At 42.0% G+C, this 20,651-nt stretch overlaps 1 protein-coding gene across 1 annotated transcript; it reads right to left on the reverse strand.

Moving 5' to 3' along the window:
* Window positions 1-400: 400 nt before the first annotated feature.
* On the reverse strand, window positions 401-17,459 carry CCT2 (chaperonin containing TCP1 subunit 2). Its single transcript, XM_087442032.1, has 16 exons — window positions 17,367-17,459; window positions 16,116-16,190; window positions 15,969-16,034; window positions 15,150-15,261; window positions 14,757-14,833; window positions 14,518-14,630; window positions 13,042-13,244; window positions 11,231-11,331; window positions 10,892-11,019; window positions 9,164-9,267; window positions 6,135-6,254; window positions 5,624-5,752; window positions 5,320-5,423; window positions 4,661-4,760; window positions 3,637-3,778; window positions 401-670 (listed from the first exon to the last, which is right to left on the reverse strand). Exons 1-16 carry the CDS (start codon window positions 17,367-17,369, stop codon window positions 640-642), a joined length of 1,608 nt encoding a protein of 535 aa, XP_087298158.1. The 5' UTR covers window positions 17,370-17,459; the 3' UTR covers window positions 401-639.
* Between the last annotated feature and the right edge of the window lie 3,192 nt (window positions 17,460-20,651).

The following is a 20,651-nucleotide window of genomic DNA, read 5'->3' on the forward strand; positions in this document are numbered from 1 at the left end:
TACAAAATAGAGGAAGACTGGCAGAGATGTTAGCTCAGGGACAATCTTCCTCAACAGGAAAAAAAAAAATACAACTCTTTCAAACCTGAAGTAACAGAAACCACCATAATTTTTTCTTATGTAACAGACAGTACCTAGACCACACAAAATTAGAGAGTACTAGTTTATGGTACTTTCGCCAAACAAAATTAAATGGTTAATAAAGGTTACGTACAACTGAGAACCAAAAGATTATTGTATGTTTATCACATGACTTGGACTTATATTAATCCAGATAATTATTCTGTAAACGTCTAAGGTCAATCGTCACTTAGGCTGGACAACTCAATCCTGAACGTACAATCACTCTCATTAAGCAGAGTTAACACAGTACAAATCACAAAGACAGGGAAGAACTAAGTAATGGTTCGAATTTTTATTTTGATGCACAGCATGAGAAGTAAAATCAACCAAATTTTATCGAAAATGAAACAGCAAATAAATTAGACCCATGTTAAAACAGAAGGTCAGTTAAATGTCCAAACTTAAGGATCTAACAGCCACAGATGAACTTCGACTCCACAGTCTTCTTCAAGAGGTCCAAGTCTCAAACACAACTGTGATATGAACTGGTCCAGGCTCAACAGCATATGGGAATGCTTAACAGGGGTGGTGATCAGGGACACGTTTCCTGCAAGGATGACAAAACATACACTTAAGAAAAAGGCAATGGTGAAAATGAAAAGCATGTCTGTAACCAAAGGTTTATATTAAATACAAACTCGGCCATATCCCAATTTTATCAGAACCGTTATAACCCAGTTCTAATAAGGATGCTTCTATCTCGCAACTAACACCCATCAATTATAACTTTATTAGCAGGGGAATAGCACAAACCTGCGGAGTGTGAAGGCCTGTAGGTACTTGGCAGTTCTCAACTTCTCATCCATACAACCAATTAACAACTATGTATTCTCCAGAAGCAGGTTAATTCATGTTTTCAACTAATATGTGTTAGTGAGTTTTACTAAATTAGTTGAAGACAGTTACTCTTAACCAGAAGTTATGAACTAACAAGGCTTTGGGGCTCTAGATGAAAATCTCTGGATGACTCTTCTGGATGGGGTCAGGTAATGCACTGAGGTGCCAACAGCACCTCTCACGTCTTAGATGTGACACCTTCATTCTCCGGTGACCACACAGTGAATCTCTCAGGAAGGGGACATGGCAGGAGTCCCAGTGACACTTTTTACTTAATGCCTGTGGAAACACTTCTTCCAGAGGCAAGCACAACAGTTAAGAGAAGCAGACCCAAAGAGTACAGCATACTGGGATCATAGAGAAACCTTCCAACCTGTAGCTTATGGGAGTATGACTAAAGGATGTCCACGTAGAAAAAGTGATAAGCAGCTATCAAAGGGCATGATCTGCAGGTTTTAATAACAAGTATGAAAAGCAGCCCATAGTCTAGCATGTTTGGGAAGGCAGAGCTAGACAAAACTATTCCTGTTTCTTTTACTGCAAATGACTCAGTTTCTAAGGTATTTAATAGACACGTAAACATCTAAAACAGTGGCATAAGATGAAATGAGGTATCCCAGTGTCTGCTTCAAACATGGATGAGGGTGTTGGGCTGTTGCACAGATTTCCAAGGGTGGGTGTGGCTCTGTGACCCGACCCTGCAGCCAGAACACTTCCTGTCAATGTCTCCCTCCCTCACCAATTTCCACTTCACAATATGAATGCTCCTCATTACTCTACCCTCCCCACACCAGGAGCAGAGACTCAAGGTTTTTCAGCCTAGGGCTCTTCCCCCTACACCACAGCAAATCTGAACACCATTTCATCTCCTCTCTCCACATTCAAATCACTCTTTTCTACTCTTTCCTTCCTCTAATAGGAATAGGATCGCTGCCATTTGTAGAAGAAAGCCAATGAAGTGGGTGCTGCAGGGTTCTGCAGAAAAATTCCTTATAACTTAGTCTCTTTAAGGTGTAACTCCCTAATCAGGTTCCACAGCCCTCCTGTTCCTCTGGACGAAGCCCCTGTGCTCCTATCTAAAATCAGCTCCCCTGTTCTCTCCAGCTCCTATTCCCTCGTGACCTGCTCCCCTCTTCTGCATCGTTCCCTCCCTCTCTGAAATGGCTCTCACTTACACACACTCCATTTACACAGTAGAGCCCACAGCTCCTCTAGCTACCAACCCACCAACTGCTCCCACTCACAACCAACTCCCCAGAAGCAGTCTATACACACTTTCTCCAACTCCTCTTTCCCGGCCCCTGTTGGCCCCTCCACTCCCCTAACGGTGCCTTGTCAAGATTATCAACAGCCTCTGCTGCCAAACCTGATTTTTAAGGTCAATTTTCAGTCCTGATCTTACTTGACTATTTTGCACCATTTCGGCAGCTGACCACCCCTCCTGCCTGAATACTTCCTTCCTCTGGCCTGTGGACACATTCTCCCTGCATTTTCCTCCTACCTCAGCAGCACTGGCCCCCAACCTTTACAATTTTGTATTATGGAAAATTTCAAATGTATACAAAAGCAGAGATTGTTTAATTAATCCTCCTCTATCCGTCACCCAGTTTTAGTAATTATCCATATTTTACACTCCTTAGTGTCCCTTGCTGGCTGCTCTGAATCTTTCCAAACTTACTGGAATTCTCAAGCCTTAAAATTCTCAGTCCTTGAAACCTTTTCCCTTCTTCACATTCATTCTCTCGAGGACTCTGTCTCATGGCTTGAACTACCACGTATAGACTGACAACTCCCAAATCTATAACCACAGCTCCAACTTCTCCCCTCAAGTACAGACTCAACTATCTGCCTGCCTTCTCAGCAGACATCTCAAATATCAAAGGCTGAAACCCCATCTCCCCTCCCAGTCTTCCCCACCCCTGATAAGAGAAACTCATTTCTCCTGACAAAAACCTTGAATTATCCTTAATTCCCTTTCCTCTCACACTTTATATCACCCATAATCGAATCCTGCTGGCTCTACCTTCAAAATACACGTACGATCAACCCCTTCCCGCCACCTTCAACTCTATCTCCTGGTCCAAGCTGCCACCCCCTCCCATCTCCCTGAACCACCACTACCAGGTAAAAATAATGGTTTCAGTAACCACTAATTAAGAACAACTACAATTATTAACTCAGGCTTCAAATGCTAAGATTTTATGACCACTTAACCATTTTTTGTGTGAACAAGTTTTTAAAAGACTGACATCTTAGGAAAGCTGCTGGAACAGGAACATGTGAGGAACTCTGCACCTAAATACCTAAGAACATCTATGCAGAAAAACATCCCCAGGACAGGAACGAGTAGAACTGACTGGCGCCAGTCAAAGGCCTGAGTCCTCCCTACTACACCCGCCCCAGGCTCTCTGGTTCTCCACCTCTCTGAGCCGGGGTCTCCAGGAGTCCTTCCAATCCTGACAGCTACCCTGTGTCACCACACATCTTCCCCACTACACTGTTCTGGCTTAAATCTAAGAGTTGTGATGACATATTTTAAATAACTTGCACAATACTTTTATCTAGGCAAAAATGGCTCCATTTTCTATCAACTACAATTACCACATATACGCAGTTACCTATTTCTTGTTTCCACGTTAATTTTTTCTAAGAAACCTTTTTAAAGGGCTACAATACCTGGGTGCTGCTTTGATGATGTTGTCCACACGGAGAATCACCTCTGCTGCTTCCGCGGCACTCAGAAGAACCTGCCGCTTCACTTGGAAACTTTCTGTGATGCCCAGTGCTGCCATATCTCCAATGGTGCCCTCCTTCATATCTGCACAGAGAAAGCATTTACTACATAAACAACTACGGTTTTAACAACCAAAGTAACAAAAGACCTCTAATGACATAACAAATAAAATTAATCCTGTTATAAAATGACAACACCCAATTACTCAATTTAGTTACAGCATTCTCATCAGCCTGTCACTCAAGGAAAGCCTTTTAGAAAATTAAGTCAACTACTGATCAGATTAATGGAGGGCAATCACGTCAAACGATGAAAAATTTATACAGAACACGAAATCACCTAGCTGTATCTACACACATCTATAAAGTTACTGCAGAAAATGTGCTCATCACTAATTACCACGGATTCTTAAGAACTGGAAGAGAACTGACAAGTCATCTACTTTCCCTCTTGTGGGAATCCCATTTCATCTTCTGACAGATTATTCACTAGTCCTCTCTCATCCAGTGACAGGATTTTCTAACCTCTAAGACTGCTTCTACAACGTCCTAGACAGTTTGTTGGGAAAACCTCAATTAAATCTGCCTTTTGGGCCACTTTTATCTATGCATCAGATCCGCACTCAAGAATATCTCAGAGGAAGTTTGTGACATTCGGAGTTAACGCTGATCAGAAGAGACAGTAAAGTTGACACTTATTTCAGAATGTAAGTACTGTTTACATCTTTAGTCATTACATAACAAACTACTCACAAATCTTCTAACTAGTTTTATACCCATTATAGACTAACTACGTTTCAGCAGTGTTAGGAATACGAAGTTAAACATTTTTCTAGAATATATAATGGTTACAAAGGCAAGAAGCACAAGAAACTTTTATATGGTTACTTTGAAAATTCATCTGCAAAAACAAAAGAATTGGTCAAGAGTTCCTCTTAACTATTCAAGGCTCCCACTGATCGCTTACCCAGTCCAGCAGTCGTGTTGCCTTCACTATGGGCAGCTCGGAGCTGTGCCACCAGATCCGCACTGTCATAGCCTGCGTTGTCAGCTATGATGGTCGGCAACTACGAAGTGAAGAAGACAAACTGTAACTGTCTATTCTACTATAAGAAAGTTGATTTACTCCTAGGTAGAAGGATAGCTTTTTAAAATTATACATTTAAAACAATATAAAATCTGCTTCCTTTTAATTACTACCCATAAAAAAGATAAAACTCCAGAATCAAATTTAAGTGGTGTGAGCCATTCTTTTTTCCTTTTTCTTTTGTGATGGAGATTGGCCCTGATCTAACATCTGTTGCCAACCTTCCTCTTTTGCTTGAGGAAGATTGTCCCTGAGCTAACACCTGTGCCCATCCTCCTCTATTTTATATGTGGGATGCCATAACAGCACGGCTTGATGAGAGGTGTGTAGGTCCTTCCCCAGGATCTGAACCCGTGAACCCCAGGCCACCGAAGTGGAGCACACAAATCCAACCACTATGCCACGCCATTGGCCAGCCTCTCATTCTTTTTCTTAAAGCCAAGAAAATAAACATTTTCTGTCCAAGATAGAAAAATGTATTTATTTAAAAATCATCAATACCACAAAATTTAAGTTCAGATCTTTTTTAATTAACTTACCATTCTCAGTGCTTTAGCATAAGACTCCATTGCAACAGCTTCTTTGCCTGGTGTTCTACTGGCAAGCTGTGTCACAGCATGAGCCATCAGCATCTCCGAACATCCTACAGATTAAAATTCCAGTAACATATTATGTTTAGTTGTCCCCAAGACACTGAATTACTGACTTTCCTTAAGATATCTCAAGCATCTTAAAATTGAGTGCAAAAGCAATATAAAGTTTCTATAAGAACCATTAAAGTCAAACACCATTACTACACTTTAAGAAAAAAATAAAATATGTTTGTATTTTTCAAATGCTTACCTCCTCCATAAACTGTTCTAGAATCCTTCACAGTTTGGGCGAGAACACAAAGAGCATCATGCAAAGATCTTTCTGCTTCATCTAAAATTTGCTGAGTGGCACCACGCAGAACAATGGTGCAAGCCTCACCTAAAGTTAAAAAGTAATTTTCTTACGTCATAGTTATGTCACACTTAGCTATATAACACGAAAGTTGGCCTCCTATTACTTATGTAGGCGTTGGTTATATTGTCTGGTTTTGAAAGCTGACGTGTCTTCCACGGCTACACATCCTCTTTGCTAACAATCCGTGTTCATAATAGTGCTAAGTTATCTAGAAAACAATTATGTTGGATATGCACTGTTCACAAAGGCAAGGTTAACGTGAGGCTGACCTCAAGAGACTGAAATTCACACACACCATGCTTCTCAAAAATTAAGACCTATCATATTCTAGTTAACTGTTTTTTCCACTTCAACAGAGCCTACCAAAGATTTAGGAATCTAAACCACAATCTACATAAGCACTCACCAAGGGCTACCCCAGAAAAATGAATGAGTTTGTCCTCTCCAATCATGACTTCCTCAATAAGCTTGCAACTCCCAAGCTTCACTAGTTCTGGATGGTCAAAGGTAGAGGCAATTTCACCACCTATGAACATAAAGAGACATTAATTAAATGCACAACAGGTCTCAAATTTCTGTTTTCTAACAAGCAGTAATGGACAGACAACACAACTCTTTACGTTGATTGCTTACGACATGTAGAGCGCTCTCTGAAGCACTTTATACGAACTACTTATTTAATCTTCACAACAACCCTAATGAGAGAGGCTCTATTATCACCCTGTTTAGAAACGATAAAATTGAGACAGAGATGTGTACATAGTTTCTTAACCAAGGTTACATAGCTCGAACAAATATGAAGCTGGGATTCAGGGCCGGCCCTGTGGCTTAGCGGTTAAGTGCACACGCTCTGCTACTGGCAGCCCAGATTCGGATCCTGGGCGCACACCGACGCACGGCTTCTCCGGCCATGCTGAGGCCGCGTCCCACATACAGCAACTAGAAGGATGTGCAGCTATAACATACAACTATCTACTGGGGCTTTGGGGTGGGTGGGGGGAAGGTGGGATTCAAATCCAAGCCTCCTGGCTTCAGACTCACATGCACACCCTTCAGAGGCCAAGTGAGACTTAACATTTACCTTTAAGTCTGACTTTAAATGCAGATTTTCTTCTGAATCCAGGCTAGAGACCAGTACACTTATGACCCAATTTCCCAAAACATGAAAACATCTGACTAGTCCTATTATGTCAACAGATGTAGACATTAGGACCTGCTTTGCTCGCTCGAATAGCGAGCACTTGATATCTGCTATCCTCACAATAACTGAAATGTCAGAAAGCACCTTGTAAGGCCTAGAAAAAAGGGAAATTTATACTGAGAATTTCCCACAGCAAACTTAACAAGATGCCAGAAAGCTAAATCCATTTTATTCCTTTTGTCTTATTTCTATTCCTCTTTTCCCTCCATCTTCCAAACTATAAACTGAAAGGTTCAGCTGTTTCCTTTCCTGGTTCTTAAGCAAAAGTGAGATTATCACTTTAAAATCCTTTTCTCGAGCTCATTTCTCTCCCTTAATAAAGTAGATTCCCTCTGTCGTCAACCAATCCTTCTTTTCCCACTCCTTACTGATAAATCTGCTGAATACATGCTGCTTTATATCTATTTTACAATCAATTTATTAAAACAACTCGGTCTTCTCAACTATGCTAATTTACACTCAATCTGTATAGCTGAAGTTCTTTTTCTTTTCGTTGGCAAATCCTTGAGACTGCTTTGTGTTTTGGATGTGACACACAATAGGTATTTAGGACACATCCCCCAAATGAGACTCATCTGGCTTAAGGGAATTTTCACTTATTCTACACTCACCCACTCATCTCCCTCTGCTTACGAGATATTTCTTGACATCTGCAAGAACCAACTTCACACATTTGACACCAAATGACCTACTAAGGATAGGAACCACGAAGGAGTCAACTTCACAGCCACATACAGTTGGTGTGCCTGGGGCAGTCAATTTTCTTCTGGGTGTATGTGGCAACTGCATTTATCAAGTCCTTTGCTATCAACTCATCCCATGAATGTGCTACCAACCATTCACATTTGTTTCTCATGTTATGCCTTTAATTTCATTGCATTCAAGGAGGAATTACAGAAACAAGCATCGTTTTATCACCTTCATCATCATCAAATACACAATGGCTTTTAAATTTTTGTTTTTTTTTTTTTTTTTTTTTTTTTTTTTTTTAAAGATTTTATTTATTTTATTTTTTCCCCCCAAAGCCCCAGCAGATAGTTGTATGTCATAGCTGCACATCCTTCTAGTTGCGGCATGTGGGACTCGGCCTCAGGATGGACGGAGAAGTGGCGCCTCGATGCGCACCCGGGATCCGAACCCGGGCCGCCAGCATTGCAGCGCGCGCACTTAACCACCAAGCCACAGGGCCGGCCCCACAATGGCTTTTAAAGAACTTTAATTAAAGCAGGTAAATCCACTTCAAAGTAATTAACGAAAGGATAATGTCTCTTTTGAATCAAGACGACTATGCTTCTCAAATCATTAAAAACAGCTTCAAATTTATTCTGAGATAAGACCAATTCTACTCTCTACAATAATTAGTATACTTTAACTTCCTCTAACACTCATGGCAGTTCCAAACGGAATTCGACATTCCCAGTGGCTTTACATTTCAAAACTCTTCTCCTTAATTCTCACTGCCAGATCCCAAACCCTTTCCAACCTATTCATTCATTTTCAAGGGCCTGAAAATTAGAGGATAAAGGTTCTTATACTTAGTTGTTCAAGGGCTACTTGGAGGTTACTTTAAAAACCATCACCACGACAAAGAGTACACAAGCTGCACTCTATGTCATTCTGATGTAGGCGTATCTTATTTGTGAATACAATTTCTATTCCACACTACCGGGATGAGAAACCCGTATTTCACCTGAAGGGTACTGGCATACAGTAACTTTTCATCACACACTGCTTGACTGTTTCACATATTTCAACATTTATTGCTTTTGTTAATTTTTTAAAATTTCTGAAAGTAATGTTTTACTTGACACGCTCTCTGGCATATAGTTAACTGTTCAATAAAGGTTACTATGGTAACTGTACTACTACACAGGGCACTACTCACTTCGCACTAGAAATAAACAAATGAATAAACTAGGTAACACTTAAGACACCTTTTTCAAGCTTTAGCTCATTTAGACTGTTTAGCACAGTGGTCCCATGGGTTTGTGAGAAAAGATCGACTTATCTTTAAAACAACACAACATAAAGAAATCTATACCTATGGCAAACCTGGCATATAATCTGGTATATGAAAAATAATGTAACTGAAGATATCAAAAAAGTGTAACTCAGATTTCAGAATAACTATTTAGAGCGTAAGTCCTTAACGGGATTTCTCTGTAATCTCAGCAATGAGTTACATATAACAACACTCCATCCAAGAGTGATTACTGTTCGTCTTTCCTCCATACCTGTGACAAGAGCGAGGCGCTCCACACCTGCAAAGTCCGCGTGCTCAATAGCCATAACACCAGCAGCACCAAAGAGCTGTTCAGGATAGTTATAAATTAACTGCCTGTAAATAAAATACAGAAAAATACTGTTCAAAATTGTTACTTCACAAGATAAATTACGTTAGACTCAAAAACATGAAAACACTTTTACCTCACCAGTAATCAAAGAAATGCAATTCTTACATACACAATCTTAAATTATACTACCAGTACTGAAAACACTGCTACTGACAGTACAAACTGGACCTGTAATTCTACAAGGAACTTGGCAGTAATGCATCAAAACCTTATCAATGTTCATGTGCTTTAATTCCACTCCTGAGAATCTACAAGAAAATTAACATAGACATTAAAAAATTTAATGAAGATATGTGTAAGAATTTTTATATAGAACAAAACTTGCCAATGACTTGAACATCCACCAGAAGAGTGTAAATAACTAACCAATTATGAAAAATTTGTAATTTTAAGTAAAAATATGTGCTGTTAGGTAAAAAAAAAAGCAAATTACTAAGGTTTACAGTATATGATCACAACTAAGTGAAAAACAAACTAGAACATCACACAAAAGTCAACAATAAAAATAAAGAAAATAACTTCTGGGAGGTAAGACCTCACATTTTGCTCCTTTTTTATACTTTTCTATTTCCCAAAATGAGCAGGCATTACTTTTACAAAAGGAGTGAAAAGGACATCAGTTTAAAAGTTTGTAACTTAGGGGCTGGCCAGGTGGCACAGTGGTTAAGTTCACGCACTCTGCTTTGGCAGCCGGGGGTTCACAGGTTCAGATCCCAGGCACGGACCTATGCACCACTCATCAAGCCATGCTGCGACAGGCATCCCACATACAAAGTAGAGGACCATGGGCACGGATGTTAGCCCAGGGCCAATCTTCCTCAGCAAAAAGAGGACTGGCAATAGATGTTAGCTCAGGGCTAATCTTCCTCACCAAAAAAAAAAAAAGTTTATAACTAAAAAAAAAGCTGAAGAAAAAACTTTTATAATTACTATAAAGCACTGCTAAGCAGAATGTGTCTTACTGCATTCACAGATCACACAGAAGTTTAGAAACTTACGTCAAAAAGCCCACAAACATTTGGCCTAAAACAATCACTTTTCAACAAATATTAACTCTCTAAGTTAACTACTGCCATTTCACAGACTGTAACATGCTGTTCCTCTTGGTATTTTCACCATTCAAAACAATCCATAAAACCCTCAGATACTGACAATTAAGCACACATGTGGGAGGTTTACCCATATTTTTTTGTACAAGTTTACCCATATTTTTTCGTATAAATTAAAGTCCTAAAACTCTTAATACTTTTCACCTCTTCATTCTTGTTTTACCCCTACGCTACCAGCTTTTTGCTACTTCAAACTCTCATCATTTAATATGAATTTAAACTGCTCCTCCAAATATATGTATACTATAGCCAAAACAAAATAATATAACTGCCAAATCAGAACACTGTTACTGTCAACATAAAAAGGTTTAGTAAGATACGTTAACATAAAATCACTGTAATGCAAATCCATGGCCGTACAATTACATTTATACTTGGAGAAAATAGTAGTTTCTAAATAACAAACCACTAATTCACTATAAAGTATTTCCCTAACCTTTGTAGGAAAAAATCCTTTCCTAGATTATTGCAAATATCGTTAGCACAAGCACACACACACCTGTTAATAAAGCAATTTATCCCATGCTTAAGAATACGTTCAACTTTCTCCTTCATTTTTTCCTTTTCTGCATGTTCTATTTCAGCAACCTTTGCTGTAGAATCAACTCTTACCCGGGAACCAAATATCTAAGATAAAGGAAAGCAAAAAACATAGTTATCACTTTCCATCACTCTTAAGAGTACCATAACATATTTAAACAGTTTTATGTCAACACACCAAAAAGTACGTATGCGTATATACAGTCATATATATTCTAAGTTTGTTTAATGCACCCAATTCCTAGCCTGAGTTTATAGCAGCTAGCAACTAGAATTTCAAGAGATGTAGTTAACATACCTTTATTTTGTCTGTATCCATACCAGTATTGGCAATAAGGATTTTAGCATTTTCAATTCGCTTTGGTTGATTTACTCCGATTTTTTTATCCAAAAGAAAGCCTACAGTAAAAGGATAGTATTGTATTAAATACTTCACAGCTGCATTAATAAATCTTTTAAAGTTGTCTACTTTATATCAAATTACTCTTTCAAAGAATTCATTTAACGGGCCAGCGCCGGGGCATAGCGGTTAAGTGCGTGCGCTTTGCTGCTGGCAGCCCGGCTTCGGATCCCGGGTGCGCACTGATGCACCGCTTGTCAGGCCATGCTGTGGCGGCGTCCCATATAAAGTGGAGGAAGATGGGCACGGATGTTAGCCCAGGGCCAGTCTTCCTCAGCAAAAAGAGGAGGATTGGCAACAGATATTAGCTCAGGGCTGTTCTTCCTCACTAAAAAAAAAAAAAAAGAAAAAAGAAAAAAAAAAAAAAAAAGAAAGAATTCATTTAAGTCCAATCTACCAAGCTCCTAGGACCTATAATGCATTCCACTATAACAGTGATCAGAAATATCAACTTAGCAGGTCATTTAAAAAATATCAAAATAGAAAATATAAGAGCATAACAAATATTAAAATATTAAGAATAAACACAGTATTTTGAAACTTTTCTCTCAGATATATGTATTACACAGGTGTGTGGGTTGCAATGTAAAGATACTAAGTCCACTTTCATTAGCTTAAAACCAACACATGCAAAAACAAGCAGTGAAGACCCAGATACATAGGGTATTGCCAGAGACTACTCAACTTTTGAAAGAATCGAGGCTGGTGATAAAATGAATGCACCATGGACAGTAGAGTCAGACAAACCCGGCCCCAACCACACCCATGATGCCTGCAAGCTATGTATGCAACCTTGGACAGCTCCTCATCTGTAAAACGGAAACATCCCCAGAGGCAGAGCCAGTAGTTACCAGCCTAGGGCTCTGCTGGATTGGAACTATCATACGAACCCTGTACCACCCACCTCTTCAGGCTCCTTTAAACGTATACATAACTTTTACCTTATAGAGCCATTACTATCTTGGGTTTTCTGCTCTATTCAGCTAAACCTAATAATTTTCATTCACTGGGTCAACATCAGGAAGAATAAATGATATTTTAAGTAAAATTCCTATTAGAATACCTGGGACAGAACCGGCATTCAGGAACAGTAGCTATCCTTGTTTTAATTATCTTTCCCTACCACCACCCCTATTAGAAATGCTATGCAGCCCTTGCATATAAATTCAACCAAGAATATTTTCAGAATCGTTACTCCCTTGAAATAGAGACAAAAAACATGCAGCAAAACCTGGACTCCAAATTACCGGTAACGAAGAAATTGTAAAGCACAACTTATTCCTTCTCTATAGAAAAGAATGCCTACACTTTCTAGAGGCCATTTTGTGAAGTAAATACAATGTGAAGCTTTGAAAAATTCATACTCTAAGAACAAAGAAATAGCAGTTGCTAAGCCTCATGCACCACTCTTTAAGAATACGAAGAACTATATTCTCAACACCTGCCAACTAAATGATAGGACTTACCCAGACCCTTCGTGGAGAACACATGTAATCCTGGAAAAAGCGCCATCTGAGAATAGCTGACTTACAATAGAAAACTACTATTTTCTTTATTAGAGACTGCAAGTAACTTCATGGTATAAAGTAAAATCTATAGATTATCAAAGACCTGCTGGGATGGTGGGAGAAGATGAAGCACACTGTCAACATGAAGTCTAACTTTCAACATCTGTTCAGAGCTTGTTTTCCCACAATCAGCATGTGTACCTTCGTCTAAGTAGGAATCTGCCAGGCTTCCTCCCAGCTTCTTGATGATGTGAATTGCCTCCAGGTTACCAGAGCCTTTCAGTCTGAGGACAGCTTCTACAGCCAGCTGAGTAAAGTGGTCTTTGTGATGAGTAAGAAGTTTTGAGGATAATGTTGTTCCTGCAATGTTCATTAAATCTTGACGGAACTGAACTTCGTCAGAACTAAAAAAAACAAACAAAAAAACTCATGCCTGTTCTTAAGATGCTTATCCAAAGACTTCAATACTACTTTACTTTCCAAAATTCATACAGACACTTGTTTGTCAACAGATAATTTCACCCCAACCAGTAAGGGCTCTATGAAAAGAATTAAACCTCACCAGTAATCAAAAAATTCAAACTAAAGAATATTATTTCCCCCACCAGGCTAGAAAACTACTGAAAAAAAAAAAAAATCCCACAAGCAAACAAACAAAAGAATACCAAATGTTTCAAGAACATATGGGAAAACGGGCATTACTACACAGCTAGGGGGAGTGTAGATTAATTTTTTCTGGCAGATTACTTATAAATAAAATTGATTTAATCTATAAAAATGTGTGCCTTAAAATACATACATACCTTTGGACCCAGCAATTATACTTCTTGAAACATTTTTTGGGGTAGCAAGTCTGTCACATCATAAAGCTAAAAACTGTCAAAACATAAATCTCCAACTACAGTCAAAAATGCATTTAATGCACCAAACATCCTAGCTTAGCCTAGCCTACCTTCAACATGCTCAGAATACTTTCGTCAGCCTACAGTTTGGCAAAATCATCCAACACAAAGCCTATTTTATAATAAAGCGTTGAATATCTCACGTAATTGATTGAACACTATACTGAAGATGAAAAACAGAAGGATTACACAGGTGCAGAAGGGTTCTAAGTGTGTCAGTTGTTTGCCCTCGTGACTGCAAGGCTCACTGGGGGCTGCCCCCCAATGCAGACGCCCAGCGTTAGCACTAGAGAGGATCGTACAGCATGTGGCTAGCCCAAGAAAAGACCAAAATTCAAAATCTGAAGCACGGTTTCTACTAAACGTGTATTGCTTTCACACCATTGTAAAGTTGAAGAATTCTAAGGCAAATCATCAAGTCGGCGACCTGTACCACAGTCATATAATCAAACGCACCCCTGTACTTAAAACTACTATTGCAGAGAATAACACTTGGAAATGTGCTTGTTACTCAATCAGGTTAAAGAGGCTAAAGAACTCTCTACACAATGATGCTATTTCTTTTGTTCATCATCATTTTATGTTCAAAAAACTGGAAACCCAAACTTTAAATTTAGTGACTATCTCTGGAGGGTAAGTGGGGTTTTTATGTTGTGGGGGCAAGACTAGGCAAGAGTCCCGTTTGTGTATGCTTTCCACTGTTCTCTAGATTTCCTGCATCAAGTGCATTTTGAAAAGTGAAATGTTTAACACAGTAGTGTTTTGATAGACCAACCCATGATCGACTGCAGAATTCAACAGAGCCTGTCTTGCCGCCTTTGTAGCTTCTCTCCAACCCGCAATGATGGTCTGTGGGTGAATCTTTTTTGCAATTAAAGATTCTGCTTCCTATTAATAAAAAACGGAAAACACTAAACAATAAATACGTAGGAAAAAAGGACTTGATTACTTCTAATATTCAAAACCATAGCAGCAAAAAACAATACAAGGTTAAAGCCACTCAGATATTCTTACCCTTAGTAACTCCGCTGCTAAAACAGTAACAGAAGTAGTGCCATCACCAACTTCATCATCTTGAACCCTTGACATATCTAGGAAAAAAAGACCAGTTATTAACTCATTTATATTTGATTCTTCTTTTTAAGTTACTTCTCTGTAGCTTACCTAATTCTCCAAACAAACCCACTACCAAGTGAAATCTCACTTATCTAGGTTTCCTCATCTGACAAATTCTTTGGAACTTTTCAGTCTCAGACGCAACAGTTTTACCATCAAAATTACATGGCACCCCAGAAACTTGTATTTTAATAACAATAATAATTAATTAAAAACTGGACATTACTAGAAATTACAGTCAGTCAAGACAGCCTACTTAAAAATGTTTCAAAATGTTATCTTCAGACTCACCAACTAAAACTTTAGCTGCTGGATTGTCCACACCAATGTTTTTTAGAATAGTTGCACCATCATTGGTTACCATAAGAGAGGCATCTCGTCCACTGCTTAGCAAGATTTTATCCTAAAAGGAACACATTTGGTTCAAGCTAGGATACAAGCACATCTGGAAGATTGCATGGGTCAATCAGTACTCCATGTACTGCTCATGTGTAAATACTCCAGATGGCTACTGGGCAGCACCCATTCAAGTTTTTTCAGCATAGATGCCCTGCAAGCTAAACCTTGGCGTCTACTACTAAACACAAGAACAGGGAGATATGCAGAACGTTGTTTCAGTAATGAAACAGCAAAAACAAAGGAAACAAACTGTCTCCCTCAATATAGCAACAAAAATAACCCATAAAATCATCAAAACGCAGAATACTATTTGACAAAAAGGAAGCAGATACCTACACCGAAGGTAATTTTAAAAGTGCATGCAAACAACATCTATAACGTAACAACACTGCTTGCCGCAATGAGAACAGACATAAGGAAACGGTACATAAAACGTACGTAGATCCACGTAAGAACAGAGGTACTGGGGAGATCTGCATCCCAACGGTAACAGCGGTTGTCGCTGGGGGGAGGGGTGGTTGGGGACAGTGACCCAGGGGGACTTGAGCTGTATATTTTAACTTTCACTAAGGAGAATATATCCGGATCTTACTGGCATAATTACAAGGCAAGTTTTCAAGCGTAAAAAGCATCCCCAAACCGCGCGTTCCTAGCTCTCCCTCCACTACGGGCCCCGGGGTGACGTGGAGCACAACCACGCGGCTCTCCTACCATGCCCTTGGGCCCCAGAGTGCTCTTGACCAGGTCCCCGATGGCGATGGCGCCGATGAAGGACGACTGGGGGGAAAAAGAGAGACGTCAGAGCGCGCTCGCAGCCCCGGTCAGCGGGTACACGCGGGGGCGGGGGCGGGGGCTTACGAGGCGTGCGGTCTCCGCTCTCTCCTCGTCGGCGCCGGCCTTGAAGATGTTCACCGGAGCGAGGGACAGGGACGCCTGCGGGAGAGGTGTGTGGCGTGTGAGCGCGGCGCTCACACACACACACACACACGGGGGGAACACGGTGTGAGTGCGGCGCCCGCTCTCTCACACACACACGGGGAGAACACCGTGTGAGCGAGGTGCCCGATCTCACACACACACACACACACGGGGGGGAACACGGTGTGAGCGCGGCGCCCGATCTCACACACACACACACACACACACGGGGAGAACACGGTGTGAGCGCGGCGCCCGATCTCACACACACACACACGGGGGGAACACGGTGTGAGCGCGGCGCCCGATCTCACACACACACACACACACGGGGGGGAACACGGTGTGAGCGCGGCGCCCGATCTCACACACACACACACACGGGGGGAACACGGTGTGAGGGAGGTGCCCGATCTCACACACACACACACACACACGGGGAGAACAAGGTGTGAGCGCGGCGCCCGCTCTCTCACGCACACACACGGGGAGAACACGGTGTGAGCGAGGTGCCCGATCTCTCACACACACACACACACACACGGGGGGGAACACGGTGTGAGCGTGGCGCCTGCTCACACACACACACGGGGGGGGGCCGTGTGAGCGTGGCGCCTGCTCACACACACACACACACACACGGGGGGAACACGGTGTGAGCGTGGCGCCTGCTCACACACACACACGGGGGGGAACACGGTGTGAGCGTGGCGCCTGCTCACACACACACATGGGGGGCGCCGTGTGAGCGTGGCGCCTGCTCACACACACACGGGGACACCGCCGGAGCCCGAGGCCCGACACCCCGGCGCACGCCCCCTCGCCGCCTCGGGCTCACGGGGCCGTAGGGGTCCGGCGGCGGGCGCGCGCCCGGGAGGAGGAGCCGCCGGCGCGAGGGCGGGGCCTGCCGCTCGCCGCCCTGGAAGCTTCTGGGCGCCGGGCGGGCCCGGCCCGGGCGCGGCCGCTGAGGAGGCCGGGTCGGGAGGATAGCCGCCCGGAGCGCCAAAGAGGCCTGGCCGCCACGCACGCGCGGGGCCGCCGGGACGGAGGAACCAGGGGCAGAGGGCGGTGGAGCCGGCGGACAAACGCGGGGGGCGGCGGGGTGGAGGGGCCCGGGCGCTGAGGGGCCGAGGGCTGCGGAGAGACCCGGGGCGGCGGGGCGGGGCGGCGGAGGGGCCCGCGGCGGCTCACCATAGTTCCGAGTAGCGCGGCACACACGCCGATTCCTCACGGCTCGCGCCGGGGCCAGAGGAAGAGACGCCGGAAGTGACGCCACACGCTCCGCCGCAGGGGCGCGGCCAAGCGGAGCCGTCACGCTGGGGGCGGGGCCTCCGCAGCCTCCGCGGCGCTGCGGGCCGGGAGCGGTGCCCACGAGGGACAAGCGAGACGCCGCGCCCCGCGGTTGCCACAGCAACGGAGTGCCTGCTCGCGCGTGTGATTTTTCTTAAATTTATGAGATTTGCCTTGAAGCCCATATACGCAGTTTATTTTATTTTTTTAGCTTTTAAATGTTATTTGACATTTATTCAGATTAACATAATATATAGGAAATTGGATGATTCAAAGAGCTGCAGTTTTATGACAAAAATAGATTAACAGAGCGTAGTAGTGAACAGTAATAGTAGATTAGTAACAATTAGCTGAAATTTAAATCAAGATATGAATTCTCTCACTTTAACCTATGAAATTATTTTCATTTATATTATTTCTTCTACGTCAGATACAAAATTTTAGAGTACAGTTGTTAATTTTAGGGAAAAAATGTAACATTTTCTAAACCACACACACAGTTTAAAGTGTTATGTACTAATACGTAATGAAAACGTAATTCACCACCCTCCTCACTTCCTCTCCCCAGGGCCAACCACTCTCAAATTTTTCAGCTTTTTTTGTTTTTTGGTCATTTCTCAGTAATACTTTTATTGCCATTTTGATTTTAGACGTTGTTTACTGAGCGTTACGGAGGAAGACTGCACTTGGAGGCGCGGTCTTCGGTTGGCTGTGGCCGCCCAGGACGGGGTCTCCCCCGCCTGCTCCGTCCTGGAGGGTTTGCGTTTCACTCGCACTGTTCTCCCCGCTAGAGAGGTGACCTGTAGACTCTTACATAATGTTTTGGTAGAGGTCAGGATCAACGCCAAATATTTCAGTTTATTAAAAACAAACACTTCTCTGCTTTCTCTAAATTGACCTCCTAGGACGTTTAAAGCAAAATTTTTGTGCTTAAAAAAAATCTGTTAGTTTCCTATCATCTACTGATACTGTTTTCTCCCTTGGACTAACTCATCACTTAGCAAGCTCGTGGGTTTTAGACAATTGTTAACATTGATAGATATTTTCAATTTTTAATTGTTTCTACCCTTCAAATATCCTCTAAGATGGTTGGTTTACACCAGGGTTGACCACTATCCAACCTGCCACCTGTTTTTTATGGCTGGAGAGTTAAGAATGGTTTTTACATTTTTAAATGGTTGGAAAAAAAATAAGACTATTCCGTGATACATTAAAATTATATGAAAATGACATTTTGGGGTCCATAAAGCTTTGTTGGAACACAAGCATACCCATTCATTTTTATACTGTGCAATACAGTACAGTCATACAATGGCAGAGTCAAGTCGTTGTGACAGACGGTATAGCCCATAAAGCCTAAAATATTAACTATCTGATCCTTCCTTTGCAGAAAAAGTTTGCTGACCCTGGTTTACACTATTCCCAAGGGCCGTCGTCAAAAGGGTTGTTCAGATTGGACAAATTATTGTTTTAAATCTACCAGGAGTTGTGTGTTCTTTGTGGGAACATTTGCTTTTCTCTCAGGACAGGCGCTTTGACAGACAGATCCCAGATGGCACACTGGAATGAGAAGAGTCACAATAACAGGAAGCTAGGATGCCTGCACAATATTGAAAATAGCTGTTTTTATTGTGGGCAAAATCACATGCCTGGAAATATGTTTTCTGGCAGTCTGGCCTGAGACTATGGGTGATGGAGAAACCAACGCCCCTCCCTGCTGGACTTTGAAGGAGTGGGGGGACATGGCCAGGGGCTTTTGGCTGGGGACTGGGAGGCAGTCCCTGCCATGGGTGGAGCTGGGGCCAGAGACAGCTGGAGATGTGTCCTTTCTCTATTGCATGTGGTTCTGACTCTTCCTCCGTTCCTCCCTCCTTTGGTGTCACCCTTATACCCCAGGGGTCAAATGCTCGGCTTCTGGAACCAGGCTGTGTGGGTTTGGATTTTAACTCTTCCATTTACTAGTTTTGTAATTTGGGGTGGGTTCCATGGGCCTGCCAGCCCTGATCTGTAGCAATGTGAGACATAATAAAATGATTTGTTTTAGGGTGGTTCCACAGTAAATAACCTAAACACTCCTTTAACAATGCCTTTGAATAGGCATTTATCCAGTTTTGCTTCCATTTCTGTAAGAGCCTCCTCCTCAGTCTCCCTGCTTTATTAAAATATCATGCCCTCTAATGTATCTCCATGTGGATGTCAGAGGAATCTTTCTAAACTATTATTTCTCCAGTGTTTAAAATCCTTCACATTCTCTCACCTCATTTAGATTAAAACTCCTTAGCATTCCACACCTCTGTGATGTCGATCACTTCCCTTCTTCTGTATCCCCCAACCTGCCTTTGCACCCTATGCTCCAGTCATAAGGAACCCTTGCCCCACTGAACCTCATGATCTTTCTACACTTCTGTGCCTTTGTAACTGTTCCTTCTCCCTAAGACACCCTCTCCCCTCCTCTAATCTACGAAGTGTCTCATCAAACACCTCAGGGATTACTTCCTCCAACCTTGTCTCAAAAACCTCCGTTCTCAGGTTCAGTTAGATGCCCTTCCTTTGTGTGTGCCTTTATCACACCACTTACATTAAGGATTGGAGTGACAAGTTTTTCAAGTCTCCTAAGGTATACAGCTAGTACCATTCTAGAGGTAGCAGAGAGAAGTCAATTTCTTATATACAATTTATGTGTTAGGGCTTAGTTCTCTGGGGGTAGGAAGGGCATTGCCCCTGTTAGGACTATTCCAAACTACAAATTCTTTTGAGGACAAGGACTGCTATATTTATTACTAGCATAGAGCCTAGTTCGTGCTCCTTCATTCAATAAGAACATGAATAGCTACTGTCCTCAAAGGAAAAATACAGAAATAATCCAAAGAAGTTTTCAATTTCTGAGAACGAATATGCAAGTTTTCCAAGATGTGGTTTCTGATTTACATGTTCCATGGTGTCTGGCACATAGTAAGCACCCAATCATTTGTGGCCATGTCTGTCCCCTTCATGGTTTAAAGGATCTCCATCTTGAGCTATACCCAAACAGGCTTTGCAGTGTCACTCAGTGACTAAAAACAGGTTTGGAGTCCCAGAGCTGAGAACTACTAGTTTGAATGACCTCGCAGATAAAACTGTGAGTCTGTTCAATACTTACAATTTCATTTCACTTTGATGAAACATAATCCTGAACCAATTATATGT

This window comes from Ceratotherium simum, chromosome 17 (assembly GCF_057802395.1).
Source record: "Ceratotherium simum simum isolate JZ-2026a chromosome 17, ASM5780239v1, whole genome shotgun sequence".
Lineage (NCBI taxonomy): Eukaryota > Metazoa > Chordata > Mammalia > Perissodactyla > Rhinocerotidae > Ceratotherium > Ceratotherium simum.

Excerpts from the sequence above, each read along its gene's own strand:
- CCT2 (XM_087442032.1), bottom strand. Across the intron at positions 11,020-11,230 it reads TGGATACAGACAAAATAAAG|ATATTTGGTTCCCGGGTAAG; the intron begins GTATGTTAACTA and ends CCTTTATCTTAG. Across the intron at positions 5,424-5,623 it reads TAGAACAGTTTATGGAGGAG|GATGTTCGGAGATGCTGATG; the intron begins GTAAGCATTTGA and ends TTTAATCTGTAG.